Consider the following 20,568-nt stretch of genomic DNA (forward strand, 5'->3'; position numbering starts at 1 on the left):
ACATTGCATGATTGTACTCAGCAAAACTATAAACACACCAAGGCGGCAGTTGCCTCACTTACTTGGTCTACTCTGTGAACCAGAGGGGCGTCTGATGATATTGGTGACTCTTGGCGGGGCTGATGTATCCAAAACTAGCAACCTGAGAGAGGGCGGGGAACATCGCAGCAGGCTGCATGTGGGCGGGCAGAGGATGGGAGTGAGTGGCGAGTAGGGGGCGGGCACTGGCATGATGGGCGGGTGGTGGTAGTGCTCTCCTGTAACAAATATTCAAAGTTTATTCAGACATCACCCAGACACGTGTAACCAATCTAGGAGACAGCATGCTCAAGTTTAACGAATATACTAACCCAGTGGTGAAGGCAGGCACCTGGTGAGTAGGAGGCATGTAGGCGGGCTGAGTAGAAGTGACATACACCGCCTGTCTGCGGTACAGCTCACTCTGGTGATACAGTGGCTGGCCTGCCAGAGGGGACAAGCGGCTGCCACTCAGTGTCTGGGGAGACAAGTGCGTGCTGTAGCCCTGATGTACCGGGATGGCCTGAGAGGACCAAGTCTTGGCGGAAGTGATGACGTGGTCCCTGCTGGAGTGGGCAGTGGGAGGTTGTACTAGATGGTACCCTGCCCTCACCACCACCTCACCCCCAGTCCGTTTGTTTGTGTGTGGGAGCTGCCATTGTGTACGTCTTGTCTCCACTACAACATACCACAATAATACAAAACTGATGCACTTTTTATCAGCAAAGATTATAGATATATTTTTACTTTAACTGTCTTCATGCTTTGGTTTTAGACGATCCAGAAATTAAAATGCAAAATTAGAATGTGAAATTTTAAATAGAGATGATCCATGCTGTAACATATTATAAAAAGACAAGTGGTTTTTATAATAAAATAAAGATATACTTGGTCCTATATTACAATAGCACTAGATTAGAACTATACCCATTGACATAACTGTTGCTATGGGACAATATAAACGTAACAAACTTCCTCTAATCTGACCACCACAGTACCAAATCTTTGGCTAGACTACAAAATGGTTGGACAAACACAGTAGAGTGTCCTGTAAATGTAAAATACCAGCTGATATTAACCCTTTGGATGTACTGCTCGATTTATCATTGTGCATATTTTTGTCAACAAGTGTTTTAAAACAATATATTCACTTCACTATTTTTATATTAATATCAGCTCTCAGTCTAATCTGTAGGATCTGTTCACAATTATATTTATGTTCATCACCTGCTGTAGACAATGTGCTGATCCTGAGTAACATAGTGATAGGGCTCCTTGCAGCCGGCACCTTGGCACACTGACTGGTACACTTCACTACCAGGCTCTTGCTTGGTCACGGCACTGACACTAGCACTGGTACTGGCACCAGCGTTAGCACTGCACTCCTGCTGCACCTTGGCCAACAGTCGCTTCTTCTGGGACTGTGACCCTGAGTAGCTGGAGCTGAGACAAATTATGAAAAAATACATACCAGTTTTTCAAATAAAAAAATATATAAATAAGCTAAATAAATGCTAAAGAATCAAAGAACATGTTGATGGTTTGATTATTATTACGTAGAGTACTTGTTTCAATATCATTTTAAAGTAAGTATTAACACATTCCTGAATATAGTGAAAAATAAGGAGACAAATTGTCAGATTTTAAAATAATATTTCCAGAAAGTAATTAAACAACAATCCTTTCTTTTTAAATGAACACTTAATAATTCCAACTTTATGAATTGTATATTAATGCTGTCACAACAACAGCTAATTTCCGGAATTTTCTTTTTTTCATTGAATTTTTTTGGCAAAGAACCGTAATATTTTTTACGTCAAGCATCCATGTATAACGAGAAATTTGTGTAGACTTCACAATTTTGCGGAAAAAAATTATTTCAATATGTTTTATCAATGCTGACTTGGCTTCATGACTCCGTCATATTTTCCATGTATCCAAGGAGTACCTAAAACATTAAGCAATCATGCACCCGACGTGGTACATGATAATCTATAAGGTACTTATTTAAGCACGGGATCACATTCAACAAACCACAAAGAGAGACATACAATTAGGAAATGCATAGCAACGTATACTCCATCGGGCGTACAACACGCTTTATAAAAGCAAGATGTGTACCCTGTTAAGATACATGACGGCAGTTGTGAAAGATTGTGTGTATGGTTACACATCGTCGTGAACGTGTTAAATATGACATATTTTTCATTAGATATCATCCTAATATTATTCCTTAATTCAATATTTATAAATCCAAGGAGAGGAGTAAACTTTAAAGACATAACAGATTAACAGTATTTGTAAAACTGGCTTTTGAAACTTGCTGAAATAATGTATGCACAGCATAGTGTATTATTTTATATGTATCATTGTACAATATTTTCGCTTACAGTTGGTACAACTTTTAACGATCACAATTCAGAAAAGGTAATGTCACACAATCTGACAGAACAAATTGTAACTAGTGCCCTATAGAGGTGAATTGTTGCAACTTGGAACAGGTATGGAACAGCAACGATGAAAAAGTGAAAGGCTCCACTGAAACTTTCACGAAAATATGACTGTTACAATGGATTCTGGGCTAGTAGTACCGGTGCTGTATTGATGAGAAAACCATTACACTACACGTTGCAACGTTTCAGCCTTATTTAGCCTTTTTCCTCCTCCAATTTGATTTGTTATCACCAGAGAATTTATTTTATTTAGCGCCTTTAATCTGTAATGTTTTTATTTTAATGTCCGGTTTCAAATACATGTTTTAATATTATCCAGTTTTATCTTATAATCAACGATTAATTCTGATATTGTTCAAGCTATACATTATTATTCGTAATATACCATATTTTATGTAGTTTTTTATACTGAACCCAAACAAAACTAAATTTATAAGTCAAAACAATTTTAATATCACGTCTTTAAAAATCGTTAGAAATCCTACAGTGATGGATAGTGGAAGGTCCTTTTTATTTAGTCATGTTGCAATTAACAAATTCAATGTATGCGACACGTCAATACGTAACAAAATAAATATGGCCGTTCCATTGCAACACAACTGTAGTTGAAAACACTCCACAACTGTTGCAATGGTTTCAGGTCTGGAATGGATTGGCACACCTTTACTGTCACGCTGAGGTCATGAAGCCAGGTCTGGCCTGTGCTATGAGTGATCTCATGAATTTAGGACAATGGGTTAATGGCAAATTTTAATACTTTTCAAGAAATGTTAAAAATCATTTGGGTGCGTTTTAATTACATCTTAAAATTAGATTTCTCTATTAATTCTACAACCAAAACCAAGGGTTTGAAACTGTTCAGAGGTTTAACATTGTTGTTATGAGGTAAATCCAAGGTAGTTTTTTATAAATATTTATGTCAGATTATAATTTAGCCTAAAGATAAATTGACTGACTGTTCTACACAATATTTTTATAGTAGATAAGCCTTTAAGGATTTATTTTTACTAAACTGGCTAAAATATAAACAGTTATACTTTATAAAAACAATTACCACTTACCATTGTATAAAAACCCCGTAAAAATCCTTATTTTCAGTTGTGGGAAATAAACTTGTGACTTAAAGGCCGACTCTCGGATAAAAGAGTAGCGCCTTAAACCACGCAGCCATCTTGATTTGTCATTTTGGATGTGTAGACAGCTTACTTAAGATTTGGCTATACCTTGATTCTGAATAAATCATCTATCAAACGAGCGCTGATAATATGTTTGCATTGTACAAGTAATCAATAAGAGTGATTTAACTGACAATACATAAATTGAGAAACAATTGTGCTAGTTTCGGTGGGGGTCAATACCACAATACTAAATAAAAAGTTTTTAGTAATAAGTTTTTAAAGTCATTTTAAAGGAAAATAATATTCTACTGAATATATTTGCACTGTCAAGGTTGTTACACATTTCCTGGAATGAAATGCTTCGAGATTTCCTGGTATTTTGGACCGAAATCCAGAAATTTTGAGAGATATCAAAGAATAAATCTAATCAGGATAGCCACTCAGAACCTTTTTTCAAATTCCCGGGTTTTCCCGATCAAAAATTTCCGATTCTCTAATCTATTATCAAACCAAATAAACAACTGTAATACTGTATTTGACCCTTAGGCCAAGTTCAACGTTGATGGTTAATTGTCAACAGCTGTATTTGCAAGAAATGTCACAAAGCTGTGGTGCTCTAGCATTTTGTACTTGCGATATGCGAAAAATTCGATGACGATTTAGCGCTATCACCTATTTCAAGCTCCTTAGTTTTATCCCTGTGTCTTTCGATTTGTCCACAAATCATCGTGTATAACTAATAACTTTCCTTTCTGTGATGTTAAAAAAATACATGTATCCAATACGGAATAAACAAAGATACCAACACAGCGCTACCGTGGGGAAGACTGCAGTTCAGCATTGCGGAGAAATCTGTGGTTGACGAACTTCAAGCAATCGGTAATTTGCATCCTGCCGATCAGTAGTCATCCGGAAAAAGAAGTTTTTGGGATTCCAGATTCAGCTTCCCCACATGATTAGTATATTGCGAAATCTTGATTTTTCAAGTGTATTTAGGCACTTCTGTTGGTATCGGAATCGAGTAGAAATAGCCCCGGTATCGAGTATCGGAACGATCCATCCTTACTAAAATTTCAGGGACACTATAAAAATGCAAATGTATCCCGGAGACCGAAATTCGTGCATAATGCACGCTTTCCCAGATTCTCATTGTTGGCGGTAGCCCTGGTTAGAGTCCCGCGAAAGTATTGTGGCTCTCAATATATATCCCACTGACGCCCAATACATGAAGAATGCATCAGAAAGTTATCTGCTATGGAAGTTACTGACGTGTGGTTAGTTCGCGATCTGTATAATAAGTACATGTACACCAGTACAGAACAGTACCTTTTACAGTTGTACCCAGAATATGAGCACAATTAATGTTATCAATTACTAGCTCCTAAATATTTTGTGTCCGCCTTTAATATAATGCAATAGAATCACCCCATCACGACAAAACAAAACTACAAAGTAAATAAACACACGAAAGACTGTGGTTCGTCACGTGTTCGTTAGATTATAGTCATGAACTACGAAACAACATGACATAAGGCTTCTTATACATGTTGGACTATTTGGTTTGAGCAGTTTGAATCGTCCGACCGATCGTCATGTGTGCAGGGAAGGCGTTCAGGTAAATAGTTAATCGGGATTTCCAGCGGTCGTCAAACCAATCCTGCTCTAACGACGAAACTGACGTGTGTGTTTGATTCAGCCGGCTAGCCATCTGTAGACGGGCGACAACATAAGCTGCGTTTACACAGGTAAGTAAAGTTGCGAGAGAATTTGCACAACTACTTTCGCATAATGTGAAAAAGATAACAATTTTACTCACGAGAACTGTCGCAAGTACTTGTACAACCTGCTACAGTTGTATCGCTGGTTGTTCCGGGAGTCAATATGGTCTGTTTACACAGGCAGTAATGTCTCGGCAATGTTTATAATTGAAATTTTAATAGTCGAGACTGATATCCAGCCCTTGCAAACAACTGTCCGACACTGGTTGCGGCAGCGCTCGTGAGAGCTCTTGCACTTCTTGCGACACGAGTTATACAGTCGGACACAAAACTTTAAATTTTTTGCCAGTGTAAACGCAGTTCAGTCGAGGTTTGGATGTGACTGTGATATCAAATCATAACATCTGATGACCAATCAGAACGCGTGCGAGGAGCAATCATTCATAGACCAAACGCGAATTTCCTGGCGTTATTTGATATAGTTTACCCACTATTTTCTTCTTCAAATCTTATCAGGCCTGGTAAAAATCCAACTGAAATTCTGGTGTACTAAAAAAACCGGGTATGTCAAACCGTCAAACATATATTATTCAACGAACCGAACTATTAAGCCTGTTTAAAGCCCCCGCACTTCGACGACTGAATAATACTTAAATACATAAAACCCGTTTGTACCACCGTCACTACCGCTTAATGCGTACCGCTCGTTTAGTACTGAAGTTCGGAACGGTCGGGCGATTTTAAATTGTCCAATGTATGTTACATGTTTTTTGGGGGGAGAGTGCTTGCCGCGGCACAGGAGTAGAACTAACCAAGACAAACTCCACTACACTAGTGGAGGCAACTCTCAGATGAAACTCGCAAACATATATCGATCTTCATTCACAATTTCACGATCCACGTCGCATATAATACGATGTTTCGAGATTTAAGAAGCTGTCAAATTATATCTTGATATTATAAGTTCTTGGAGACGGAAAATTTGTTTTTGTAAATTTCCCGGTTCTCAGAAAAAATTTCTGGCTTATTCCCGGTCGGCTGGCCACTCTGTCAAATACAATTTGACATAAAGCAACAAATTTTACTGCTTTTTTACATTTACAGAATTCATCATAAATATGTGTGTACTGTCTTAGGAGCAACTAGTTTAAATAGGCAATACATGTGTGTTGTGAAGGCGTACCTGTGTTGATGTGGCTCATGCTTGATCTCATGTTTGACCTGAGCATGAGGTATGGTCACAGCCACTGGTGCAGGTACTGGGGCAGGTTGTGGCTGCGTGGAACTGTGCTTGGTGACTGGACTGGGACAGTAGACCACCGCTCCAGGTACATTCTTGCCCCCCGGCGACACACCCCTGCTGCTGTACGCCTGCACACCATTCATTAGTGGATATATAAACATACAATACAACTCTTAATGAGAATATATTACAGTTTAGACTATATTTTATCTGACAATACCAACATATGGTTTAATGTTGAAGATGGGGCTTGTATTGGCTACTAAAATATTTTTGTGATTTGTCTTAAGAAGATAGCCTTGCTATCGAAAGGCCTCACAAAAATAAAAGTTTTAAGTATTTGTTTGTGTGTTTGAAATGTAATTAAAAATATGGTGTAATATTAATTATATCTTGAAATTCCTACAAAATGCTTTATATAATTTAAAACCCTTGAGTTCAAATTTACATAGATTGTTTTATTCTGCTACCTTAACTTAATACTGTAATTATAAGACATTCAATATTTAAAATTGTTATAGTATTAAAATCATAGATTACACTTCAACATTGTCCTCATGTAAATATTAAGTATAATGTTGTAACTGTTACAACCATTTTCTTGTAATACACACATTAGTTGTCAATTTTGTTGCATTAAACTATTGCTCATGACTATTAAGTGATGCAATACCATATCCATGTGGGTGAAAAGCTGACTTAACACACAAACCCTGTATATCCATGGCTGGACTTAATAAGAGACAGTGTAGTACTTACAGCAGGCTGGGTGGGACTGCGATGTTCCTCATCACTATCTCCCACAGTGACACAGTAGACGGCTTGACCCTTATGTCTAGGATCCTGGCCCTCTTCACTGTCATACAAACAATAAATCACATCATTTCTGTGATTCACAAACATAATAAACAAATTAACAACTCACTATAAAAACATACAAATACGGTAGAATTTACTTTCATAGGAACCAAAAATCTATCATGACCTCATTCAGATAACTGCAATAAAAATGATCGTGAATAACATTCAATGTCATTTGCAATATTTGTAATAATTAATATCATGATTTGTGAAGACATATATAGATTATGCTGTTAATCATGTTATATAAAAAAAATATATATATAATTAAAATGTATTTTAGATAAAATATAGAGAATGTTTATGTTTAGATTTTCTGTTTTCATTGAAGATACATATAAAACGTTTCATGTAACATTTTCTGCTTACAACATTTATTTTTTGTTTCAATGAAAATAATTTGCTTTTTTTAGTCCATTAAGACTCAGGTTTAAGGTTTCCCACATACACAATACATTTTTCAGTAAATTTTGATAACTTATAATGTGTGTGATTATAATAAAATTGTTTCGTTCCCGCAAATTACTGTTTTCTGCTATTTTGTTAAAACACCAGATTTGAATCAGCAAAATTACCAGCATCAGCACTATTGCCAACAAACGCCCTAGTATAGTGTTTTTGAAAATACCCCTCACCACAGAGCTTGCCAATATAATTGTAAAATTGATTTTAATATTATGTTTCTTTAGGCCAATTTGCTGAATCATATGGCATCGATAAATAAACGCACAAGTTTATCAAAATGAAGTTTATTTATATTTCACTAAAAATCACAAATATTCAAATTATTGTTTCCATGTTCCCAATTTAAATTTTTTAAATAGAATGAAGTCTCAATGAGTGATTAGGAATTTAGTCTATATTGTCTACACACCTACACACCTCTAAAATCAAGTTATAATTAATAATCCAAACTTATAAGTTCTTTACCCCATTGTGGATCACTGATAAAAATCTTGACATGCAATAGAGCTGGGCCTAGTGTGCAAGGCAACGAGTTCAGGTCGCAATTACGATCTGGTTTTAATTTTACCACTAACAATTTTAGAAACCAAGCAAGTCACAAATATGTGAACACTTTTATTGCACAGCCTTATATACCATTATGCTGTGTGTTCGGAAAGTCGCAGTGCACCAAGTGACATGACAGGGAATAATTTCACCATTAGTTTAGTAGCTCTGTGCTGTTGCCAAACACAGCGAGACCTGTCAGTCGCTATGTTGAGGTTGTACGTGTCTCATTTATTGAAGTTCTGTTGCATGTGTTTTGTTGTTATACGCAATGGTTCTTTCAGTAGAGGAACGCATTTTCCTCGTTGAATACGTTTTTCGTGAAGGTGACAAGTACAGTGATTTAGTGAAGTGTAAATTTTTCTGAAAAGTTTCCACATTCAATTATTTCTCACCGTAATTCAGCACGTACACTGATTGAAAAATTTTGGGCAACTGGCTTTGTTGAGGACGCTGAACGTAATGGTTGGCTCCGTAAGCCAGATGAACAAAAGCTGCTGGATATTTCTGATTCTATAGCACATAGTCCAACAAAATCAATGCTCGACTTAGCACAACAGCATTATATCAGACTTGCTACCGCACAAAAGCTATCAGACAAGAACTTAACCTATTCCCATACAAAGTAAGGTGTGTTCAAGAGCTGAATCCTTCAGATAATGACAAGAGACTGAACTATTGTCATTGGTTTCAACGACTAAAATTCCGAAGACATCCTTGACATAACTTTATATACAGATGAAGCGTGGTTTCACTTAGGAGGTTATGTAAATTCACAAAATATTAGACTATAGTCAGAGGCAATTTCGATCACCTTTTATAAACATGTAATCATGTATTAAGGTATGGTTTAACAATATAATTAAGGTATTAAATGTATTTTTTCTTCGAAATGCTTAGTAATTTCTTGATACATATTTTCATAAATGTATAGTCACAATTCTAGTGCACAATGACTTTCCGAACGCAATGTATAACACAATACTTTGTTAAAATAATTGTTCTCTTTTTCTTCTTAAATCACAAATTCTTCAAGAATTTCAATCCCTAAATTAGAATATTTCTTCAAACATATAGTAATAAATAACTTTAGCAATAAAAAATTCACTGTTTCTGTTTTTTAATCTATGTATTATTTATCTCTACCTCTTTGCTGGTGACTCGTCTTCACTGTCTGAAATGGTGATGACAGATACAGCTGGCGAAGGTGTGTCCCTGATTGTGATAGTCTGGTTATTACGTGTCGAACACTGCTGCTACATGACAAAAAAAACTCTTGTAAGATAAAGTAAATATTCAGAGAATCAGTATCATACATCACTTGAAAACTACCAGTAATACCTGAGGTTGTGTGTGATGTGAAGCTGAAGGCTGCTGCCAGCTCGGACTGTGTCTGTCTCTGGTCCTTGCACTGCACGAAGCTGCAACACATATTCATCAGTAATATTACTGATTTACATTTTAAGTTACAGTTATCAGGATATCTTACTATTTTGCTTGTATGCTCATTAGTGGTAATTGCCTGGTATTGTAAAATTGTATAAAGACTTGACAACCCATTTTATAAAATTTACAACTATATAAAAATATCCATTTTATAAAATTTACAATCAATTGACAATGAGTGCAGAGATAATGTTTTCATAAAAAATTGTGGTGAATTTCACCAAAGAACATGTACAATGTTGATGGAATCCTGTCAAAGAATATTACAACAGTCATTTCTAAACAGAGTTGGCTCTGTAGGTACCATCTGTGGATGTTTGTAGAAATGGTAGTATAATTCAATTCATAACTAGTGAAAGTGTATGGCAAAAACAATATTGTGTGGCAAAAGCTAGTTCTGGTCAGCAATTCATAAATATTACTGTTGGGCTAAAGCAAAATCTTGATTATCCGTGGGCAGATACATATACTACAAATTGGAGTAATGTATACTTATATAATTTTGTTACTATTCAAAGTTGTTTGTTATATCCACGTACCTGTGGGTGGTGTGCCCTCCTTGACCCTTTTCTTGACTGGACTGAGCTGAGTAGGCTCTTTCTTGTCGTGGCTGCGGGGCACAGTCAGATGTGTTGTGTGGAGGTGTGACTTGTGTTTGTCCCATCCAGGACTCTCCACCAGGCTGTCGTACACCTCAGCAGTAAACACCGTTGGCCTCTGTAACATCCAATATCCAAGCAATGTCAAAACTTCTACTAATTGACTCTTTAGCTCTACACTACATGTTCAACAATAAATAAAACTAAAAGATTACAGATTTACGAATAACCTAACAGTATCATTTCAGAAATGGAATAATTTGGGTAGGATGTTGCAGATACGATACTTACTATTTCTACAGATAAAAAGTAAAGTAAAAAAAAGTAAAGAATGTCTTATTTTACCAGGCAAAGTTAGGGCTAAGAAGCCCTCTCTAACACTTAACCTGGGGATCAACGGCTTAAAGGTGACTTCCGAACCACCCCCAATGGCCGGGCAGGCAGGCCGCTTGCAAGGACAGGATCGCTCAGCGGTCACCTGTCCAAGCAGCAGCCACGCTCGGCGTGGCTCATTTCAGATACAGATTGTACTCATGAAAATCAATTAGCAAAAATATTTTCTCAATACTGGTTTATGTTCTTACCTTGGCATGAAGGTACACACACATGCCAAGGTATTGGTTATTGTAAGAAGATACATGTGTTATTATAGCATGGCACAGTCACCAGCATAGTACAATTCTAGTTATCTTGAAATTAGGTTACCATGTAAACAATTTAAAACACATTCCTCTTACTATCTGAATCTATTGGTTCTTGTACAGCCATCATTAGGCATATTGTGCTACCCATCGCTATTGAACAATTGCTTCGGTGTCACATTGTCATCAGTATCCAGCCACCAAACTATAAATAATCTCTGTATGAGCTACCAAAGGAAGACCACAAAAGCTTTTGATGCAATGATATTTAGGATTCAATCTTAGATTCAAACCCCCAAGAACTGTAATGTGCTCCAGTTCAACACTTTCCTCTGCAAGAATTTAAGTTTCTTCCACCAACAAGTGCATTTTTCTTCAGTTTCTTAGAAAAGAAAATTGTTTATTTACTGAGAAAAACGACTGATTTCACTCTTGAAACCTGTCCAAAGCATGAAATCCGTAACTATAAAACCCAAAGAAGATACACCCTAACTGCTATCTTGCAAGAAAAAGCCAGAGGGTGTAAGCTTATACATATCCATGGGCAGATTACTAGTGGAAACAAAAGAATATATGCTGTACCGGTATGAGCTGTGAGGAGTCGACTAGGAGAGGTCTACCCCAATCTGTCTCGGACAGTAGTGGCTGTTGGATGGTAGTATGTTGTGGCCAGGACGGTACAATAGTCATCTGGCGGTTGGTAGGCCAGGATGTTTGCACAGGCAACATCTGACGTCCACTCTCCACCATCGACACGGGCACATATTGCTGCGGCACCTAGCCAATCATAAAATGGAATTAGTTTACCATATTTGATATAATAATTAAAGTTTAAAACCCACAAATGATGTTTAGGGTATTTTACAAACATCTAATTTATTGTAAATGTTTGTGACCTTGGATTAAATTCGGTTTTTATATTTAAACTTATCATTCTTATAAATTTATTTATTTTAAGTAGGGATTAGTCAACTTTTTTCACTCAGCTAGACAAAACAGTAATTGTTTACTATTTTGGGAAATGATTAATTACCAAACATAAGTTAAATTTCATAACATTGGAATATCTTTATATATATATTTCTTGTATGCGTGTGTATGTCACTGAACTCCTCCTAAACGGCTGGACCGATTCTAACATTTTTGTTTTCAGGTAGATTTAAAAATTTAAGCAGTTACAAATTAAGTTTAGAAGATAAAACGTTTTCAAAGCGCTTGCACATTATATACTAAAATTAAAAGACAGTTACGTATATTAAATACCCAAACACTATTTGTAAGTACTCATCTATCTTACAAAATGCCCCAAAACATACAATGGTCAGAATCTGACATCAAAGACTTTCTTTTAAGCAGTCGGCAAGAACTATACAAGATGAAAGTTCGCTGGATTGTGCTTTTGAACTTATGTACTAATTCCCGCTCTAAATGTTCTGAAACATGAACAATATTTTTCAATTTGTAAAGAAACAAAAGCATAATGTCATTGGTCACGCACTTTTAGCTGTGGAATTTAATAAAATATTGAGTATTAGATCTAAAAGATAATGTTACTATCTAACAAAGTTAATTAGAATAGCCATAAATATAAACTTGTAACGTATTTTCTTGATCGTGGCAAGAGCAAAAAAACAACATTGGCGTTGGGAATAAAATTCACTCGAACCAGCAGTGGTCATACATGTACAACACCTACTAAGTTGCGTGCAAAGGAGCGGGTACAATTATAGACTGTTATCAAACCTAAATGAGTTGTCTTTTGACAAAAGTAGGGTTCTCAGAACTGTGTAAGTATATATATATATATATATATATATATATATATATATATATATATATATATATATATTTTCTTGATCAGAAAAGAGGCAAAATCAGCAATGGAACAAAAAATACTAACATCTCAGTAAATTTCAATGACGATATTTGTACATTGACATTTTAACATATTTTCTTGATCGTGGGAAAAAGGCAAACTCAACATTAGAGTCAGAAATATAATTAACTCGAACAAGAAGTGCTCATACATGCGCAAAACCTACGAAATTGTGGGCAAAGCTGTGGGTAACTGCTAGTATGATATCTTTTGTTTAACCCTTTGAGTGCCGCAGCGTTTTGCTATACATTATGCATAAAATGCCGAGCGAAAATGACTGATTCTGCAAGGGTCTGGTTAAAAATTCATAACAAATTTATTTATTGGTATAATGTCTTGGGTTTTTGTTTTTTTTTAGATAAATATATTTTCTTTATACATATAATACATTGATCACTTATTTAACGTTTTTATAGAAATAAAAAAACCATTAACAAAAACTTTATGAGCAAAATCATTTAGTTTTTCATTTTGACACAACTTAGTGTTATTAAAATATTTTATTTTTTCACTTTTAGTTATTCTCTCTTATACTCCATTTAATTCTTTACAAAAAGACATATAAACATTTTTGTTATACTTATAAATAAAGTTTGCAAAATAAATATGAAAATATGAACCACTAGAAATTTTCTAATCTAACCTAACACTGTGTATTGTCTACACTGATAATGCTTAAATCTAATGACTGCAATACTAGGTCTTCATTGTCAGCAATGTTTTTACGACTCATTGTTTATAATTATCACTGAACAAACACAAAAAACGTACAAACTATAGAAACGTATTTAGTAAAGTACTAGATGCTTACGATCGCCGTAACTCGCGGCATTGTTCTACTTACACACAGACTAGAACAACATACACAAACGAAATAATTTGAAGATACTAACACTACAAACCTATTTACACTTAAAAACTTTCAATATTATTTGTGAAATGAACAGCAGCGCAAACAAAACACGTGACGGCTCGTCCGCGTAGCGGTCGATTCTAACCTCGACTGACGCGCTCACTTTACAACCGCTGTAAAAATCAGAATCTAACCTGAATGCAACAAAACCTACATCAAAAGTTACGTTGAAACCTTTGGAATGAGTATGTATAGTCATTGAGCCAATTTAGATAAATACTATATAAAATATTAGCATTACTGCAGAAGTCGCTAACAGCGATTCTGGCATTTCTTGCATATAATGCGGGATCGCTGACAGCGATGCTCCGGCACTCAAAGGGTTAAATAGGCTATTTATACATTGTATCATAAATACACAGGTTGTCACTTGTTGCAGGCCATAACGAGTTTTCATTATAATTATCAAATAACTGACCTTAAATCAGTTCAACCAACATGAGATAAGGCTCTTTATTATGTATACTTATGACAACAATCACGTGTTCTGAGACAGCTTAGTAGATATGTATAATAAGGTCTCCTATAATACATTACAACAGGCATGAACTGTACATATAAATGTCAACTTCTCCTTACAAGTTTATGATATTATAGAGAGGAGTTAATTCAAACATATACAAACCGAACATAATCCTGTCCTGACTTGAGAATTCCAATATAAGCGGATAGGCTGTCAGTATGATGATATTTGGACTCTAGAGTTAAAAATTGTCTATCAAAAGTTTTACATGATATGGAAAGCTACTCCTTCCGCAGATACTTGGTAAATCATTCAACATCATGAGTATGGTCATTCCAAGCCTAAGCGATTCAGCTGTGATAGTCATATAAGTTAAAAACTATCTAATTGTTACATGCTATGGCAAGCTACCTCTTCCTAGATATTTGGTAAATAGCTTTTCTTCATGAGTAAGTTATTCCAAGCCCTAGCGATAACATTTAGGTCTGTAACATTCTCAACATACCCATCATTCATCAATGCAACATTTTCTGAACGCACCAAACAAAGATTACATGGTGACCATTTTTGGATAGAACACAGAAATGATGGTCAGACATACCTGCTGTGAGATGATTGGTGGCTGTATCTGCAGCTGGGGTGGTGGTTGCTGACTGACCACAGTCACATGTTTAGCAGGTGAGCCCATACTCTGGTAGCCAGGTTGACATAGGATAGAAGACACCAGTTGGTGTTGTGTGAACGGGTCCGGCCGCGCTCCACTGTACTGGCGAGCAACTCCACGGCTGTTATACAGCTGATACTGTAACATCAAGTGTATACTGTAGTCGGTACAGATTACTAATAACAGTGCACTTAAAGGTTCTCAAAAGCTACTACGACTTTTTGGAATGGCCTTTTTCAGGATTGCTTAGTTGAATGAAAGAATCAATTATTTTCATCAATACCTCAACACAAGTGTATCTGATTTTTTCATATAAAGAAATGGTAAATTGCCAATTAACAAAATATAATCAAATGAAATTAATAGGGGAATGGCGAGCAAGTTGAGTAGTAACATGAAGGCAAATGGATGACTAATAAACTTTTCATGGTCTGGTTTGAACAATTGACGCGGCTCAGTATTAAATGGAATAAACAATTACAGTGTGGAATCTAGCATGAGTTTTACTATCTGTCTCATTAAATACATAATATGACATAATTGCAAACTAGCACACCTTGATCTTCCATGACCCCAAAAATATATAGTTCAAGAGAACAAAAACGATCATTCACATAATGTTACGTAAATATCAATTAATAATTAAAGGTATTCAAAATATATGAAAAAAAAAACACTAAAAGAGAATATAATCACTTACACCAGCTGACTCATTTCATAATTTACACTGTCAACACGCTATGTAACAGAGAATAGTGTCAGATTACTGGATACTCTGTGGAAAAACTAAAATTTAAAACTCTGCAAAACTACTAATAAAAATGGAAATAAAATAAAACAAAAACCAAACAAACCAAATTATCGAATGTTGGATGTTGCCGCTCCCGCACCAGCCGCTGTACCTGATTGTTGAAGGTGAGAGTCGCGACCAGGGGAGGAGCAGGTGGTGGAGCAGTGGTGGCATTGTGCCGTCTACACACTTCCATCATCTGCACACTCGCTTTCACATTGTTGCAATGTGCGTAGTCCACTAAGTGGGCGAGTGTTACGAATGCGTGATTTAGTGCCTCGCCAGGCGTAATGCGCCTCTCCTAAAATAATAAACAACATTTAATTTTGTTTAATGTATACTAATAGGATTATACAGATTTAGAATTAGATTTTTAACTATATGTTATTTAACAAATTTCAATAAGATGTTTAACAAATTCCACAGTGAGTGAGTTATGTTCATTATGCAGATGATGTAAATTTCAAAATATTTGGTAGGACACAAACAAAGTATAACATTTTACTCTATCTGAAATCATTCATTGTTTGTCTCAATGAAGTTTTAAGATTGAATGTAGACAAAACCAAGACTGTGCATTTTAAAGGCAAAAAAGGAAAAAACAAAAAAAGGAATAGGAAAGGAAAGGATTTTTTTTATGTGAAAATTTAATTGAACAACATAAGGATTGGGCAAGTGGATAATATTGAATTTTGGGATTAGTTAGTATTCACTTCTTTAAACAATAAACTCAGGGAACATTATGCCATTTAAAATGTCATTGTTATGCAATAGGGATGCCTAGATAATATAATTAAGAATTACAGATCACCAGAGATTAAATATATTTACAAAATATTATATACATTTTTAAAATTTCTCTTAATAAAAGGTAGAAACATATATGAAAAATTGTAAAGTATGTTAAAGTCTTATCAGCTGATATTGTACTCTATAAAAGAATTTAAGATAAATTGTAACTACTTTAAATTAAGCTAGCTGTAGAAAATAAGTAGTACAAATTTAATATTTAAGTTTTGATTGACAATATTCTTGTATGGTATATATTAATATTATTAAATTAAGATGCTACAATTGAATTGAATTGTACTCAAACTAGTACGAAGATATCTAAGATTATAATTTTGATTTACGGTAATAATAACAATAAGAAATACATTTAACTAAAAATTTGTAACTTATGTATAAAGTTAGATAAAAATACCAAACTTAAATGAACAGAAAGACTTTGAATATGAAAGCTTAAATATTGCCACCTGGTCCATTGTCAGCATGCGTTTGAGTAGGTCGATGAACTCTCGTCTGTCTGCCTTCTCCGCCAGCAGTTCTCCACCCTCCAGATCTGTGGGCACATTCACCTGTCCGATGTCATCCAGACAGTTGAAAATGTACTTGCGAGCCTCCTTCGACTTAATCCCCGTCTCAGCCTCATGCTCCTCTGGTGTCTGCACATCAAACCAAATGTCTATTGAAGTCAGTTAATGAAATAGAACTATTAATTACATAACAACTGTCAAAGGATTATAATCATTAGGGTAAATCTAAGCATTACTTAAGGAGTACCTTGAGTCTCCAGAAGGGATAAGTGCTGTCCATATCTCGGTAGAAGAACTTGGTTGTCTTGCTGGCATTGTTGAGCATGTGCTCAGTGGGAAGGCCCTGTGTCTGACTGATGTATCGGATCTGGTCATACTCAGAAGAACCGGGATATAACGGCCAGCCCAGAAACAGTTCCGCCACCACACAGCCCAGTGACCACATGTCTATGGCCTCACAGAACGGTAGTCCTGCAACCAAAGTAATCTCATTAGTAAAATAATGTGTTGAAGTCAGTGTACAGTGACCAGCCCACCACACAGTGCAGTCAGCCAGCACATTATAACAACAGACCAGAAACAACTTTAAGTTAGTAATACAACCTCCCTTGGTCTACCTGTTGTTCACAATATACGAACTTGAAACATTTTACTTTATCAACATTATTTTCATAGCTCTAGCATCACATATTTACAGCCTATCATTACAGAAAATTTATTATTTTTTCAAACATACCATGTTTTGATTGTTATTTTAACGCTCCACACTACAACACTCTAAGTGATAATGATTTAACTGTATACGAAACTAGCTTTTACCCATGGCTTTGCTCACATTTAAGGTATTAAATAAGCATCGGAAATCATTACTATAGAAATGAATTAATATGATAACTATATTTTATTGCTTAACTACAATTATCAATTCTCAAAAATTACTACACACAATGAAGTTTCAAACTTAAAATATGCTTTATTAAATTACAACATAATATGTTAAAATATATTTCACTGCGTTCAATTTCGTTATCCGAAGCCTTATTCCATTACATAGCAAAAGAGGATTTAGATTTCACATAAGCATTACTGGTAATTTTAGTTTCAACTGAAGTTTATGTGACGGTAGACCCGACAGAATCAGTGAGTAAGATCTAAAATAATGAAATGGCATCCAACGACAAAAATAACACCAAGCCTCAAAAATTCAAATAGTTTTACACTGCATGTAATAATGACAGAAGAAAATAACAATAAATATAGAAGAATTCCAAGCAGCTGAAATTATAATCAATTTGATAGATGGATTGGATTATATGTCAACATGAACATCGATAATACAGTTAAACGGTATTACATTACTCAGGGTTGGAACTTCATTACTGGGATGCTGGATGGTTTTGAAATAGCTAGATTTTGAGATTTCTGTGTTGGCAAAGCATACAAGCCACATCTGCATTTACCCCAGTGCGGTACAGATGTGCTCTCAGGTAATCGTGGCGTTTGGTGGTTATGAAAGTAACCACTGCTACACTTCTAGTTCGGAGTATGGGCGAATATATCAATTTCATCCTGTTCTGTTCTGTGCTGCCTTGCCTGTAACACGTTTTTGTCCAGGTGTTTACCACTTGCCTGATCCAAGTCTTGACAAAAGTGTAGAACTGTGTGCAGCGTAGTTGTTGGAGAGTAATAATGTTTTTTCACATAACCATCAACCTTTTTGTTCCCTCCACACCAATATGACTTGAAATCCACTGAAGAAAGGTGTAAGGTCCAGCCACTTTCTATTAAGCTGGAGAGTTACAATTGGAATGCGTTTGTTTTCATACAGTCAGTGTACTAGCTACTAGAGGAGCTGCAGCCTGACAGTCTATCAGAAACAGCTTTATGGTTCAGTTCCAAGTTTTAAATTCTTTTTGCTGCCTCATGTATAGCAGCGATCTCCTATCAATTCGTTAGAGGCGCCCCAATATTCCCTGTTACTTGTATTGATAAGCAGTCACTGTATATGCGGAACCACTCTGGTTCTGGATATTTGATGTTGATCATCTCTATCACAGCATTCCTTAGTTCTGTGTCCGATAAAAAAAGTTTGGGAGTATAGTGATTTTCCAGGCGTTTATATAGGCGTTTTTAGGTCTTTTAACAGGCTGTTTCTCTCACAGGGGTAAAAGATTCGGCATCACCAAGCACCATGTTATATTTTTCCTTTAGCAAAAGGGCAACAATCTATGGTGTGGTTTGGGTTTATCCAGAACACTGCTCTCTCAGTTTTCCCATATGCGGGGATGTGTTCTTTTGAACCTTTCACATAAATATGAGGTCAATTTTTCCCTATGGCATTGTATTGGTTACACATTCACCTGAACTTCCATTGCTACGATTAGTGTCGATTTTGGGGCTCCTGTGATTACCCTTAATGCAGTGTTTTGGGCAATGTGTTTTGCCATGAAGAAACTCGTCGAATTCGAAGCTGAAATTCAAATATCAACCTCAACATTACATAGTGGAGTAAAACCGACAACTATGCTCATTCCAAATGAAATCTACAAACAAGTGGCAGAAGAAGTAACTGCCAGTCAACAAGTTCCCCCAGTTTCTTCAAACTCCAACAACAACAGGAACACCATTGAAACTGCCTCTGAGCTTTCTTCTAGAATTACCATCTTGGCCGAACTGGAAACATCATCCTCAACTTTAGAGTCAACACTATCACCAGAGACAAATATTAATGGTGCTTGTAGTATTAGTTCTAATTTTTTGTCCAAGACAAATCAGTTAAAAAAGCAGGTGTAAAAGTTAAGAATATTTCTCCCAACTTAAAACAATCTGAGTGCCATATAAAATTCTTATATTTAAATGTGCAAGGTTTGAATAACAAAATACAAGTCCTGGACAGTTTTATCAATGACAGTAATGATAAAAGTAATGAAATTTCATTTATTTGCTTATCTGAACATTGGCTCAAGGAAGGCTTGACTAATGCAGCATGCCCACAAAATTTCTATTGTGCAGCAGATTTCTGCAGGAAAGATACTATTAGAGGTGGAACCTCTGTTCTCATTAACAAAAAAATTAACTCCAAAAAAATTGATGTGTCTCGTTTTTGTTCAGAACTAAACTTTGAAGCATCTGTGGCGGTTGTGGATAGTCTTAAAGTTATAGCAGTTTCAATTTATCACTCCCCTGCAGGTGACCCTAAGAACTTCTTGGAAGCCCTAGATGATATATTAACTTTCATTTCCTCTTACCGTGGATATTCAGTCGTAATTGGGGGTGACATGAATGCCAACTTTGACATAACAACGTGCAGGAAAACGTCAAGCGAATTTTTAAATATTTTAAGGCAACATAATTATTTCTGTGTCAATGACAAACCTACACGGGGAAATCATTGTCTTGATAATATTTTTTTAAATTGTCCAGACAAATTTATCTCAT

The 20,568-nt window shown here is 35.7% G+C and overlaps 1 protein-coding gene across 1 annotated transcript in view; it reads right to left on the reverse strand.

The window, feature by feature from the left end:
* Positions 1-487: 487 nt before the first annotated feature.
* Positions 488-20,568, reverse strand: part of LOC124357525 (homeodomain-interacting protein kinase 2) — a 60,536-nt gene continuing 40,455 nt past the window's right edge. Inside the window, exons 7-18 of the mRNA XM_046809407.1 lie at positions 17,378-17,601; positions 17,068-17,259; positions 15,879-16,115; positions 14,962-15,162; positions 11,691-11,885; positions 10,408-10,585; positions 9,764-9,843; positions 9,569-9,678; positions 7,310-7,406; positions 6,491-6,678; positions 1,246-1,461; positions 488-696 (exon numbers count right to left, since the gene is read on the reverse strand). Of these exons, the coding sequence (XP_046665363.1) occupies positions 639-696; positions 1,246-1,461; positions 6,491-6,678; positions 7,310-7,406; positions 9,569-9,678; positions 9,764-9,843; positions 10,408-10,585; positions 11,691-11,885; positions 14,962-15,162; positions 15,879-16,115; positions 17,068-17,259; positions 17,378-17,601 (1,976 nt within the window). The 3' untranslated portion in view covers positions 488-638. The remainder of the gene's footprint in view (positions 697-1,245; positions 1,462-6,490; positions 6,679-7,309; positions 7,407-9,568; positions 9,679-9,763; positions 9,844-10,407; positions 10,586-11,690; positions 11,886-14,961; positions 15,163-15,878; positions 16,116-17,067; positions 17,260-17,377; positions 17,602-20,568) is intronic.

This window comes from Homalodisca vitripennis, chromosome 3 (assembly GCF_021130785.1).
Source record: "Homalodisca vitripennis isolate AUS2020 chromosome 3, UT_GWSS_2.1, whole genome shotgun sequence".
Classification (NCBI taxonomy): domain Eukaryota; kingdom Metazoa; phylum Arthropoda; class Insecta; order Hemiptera; family Cicadellidae; genus Homalodisca; species Homalodisca vitripennis.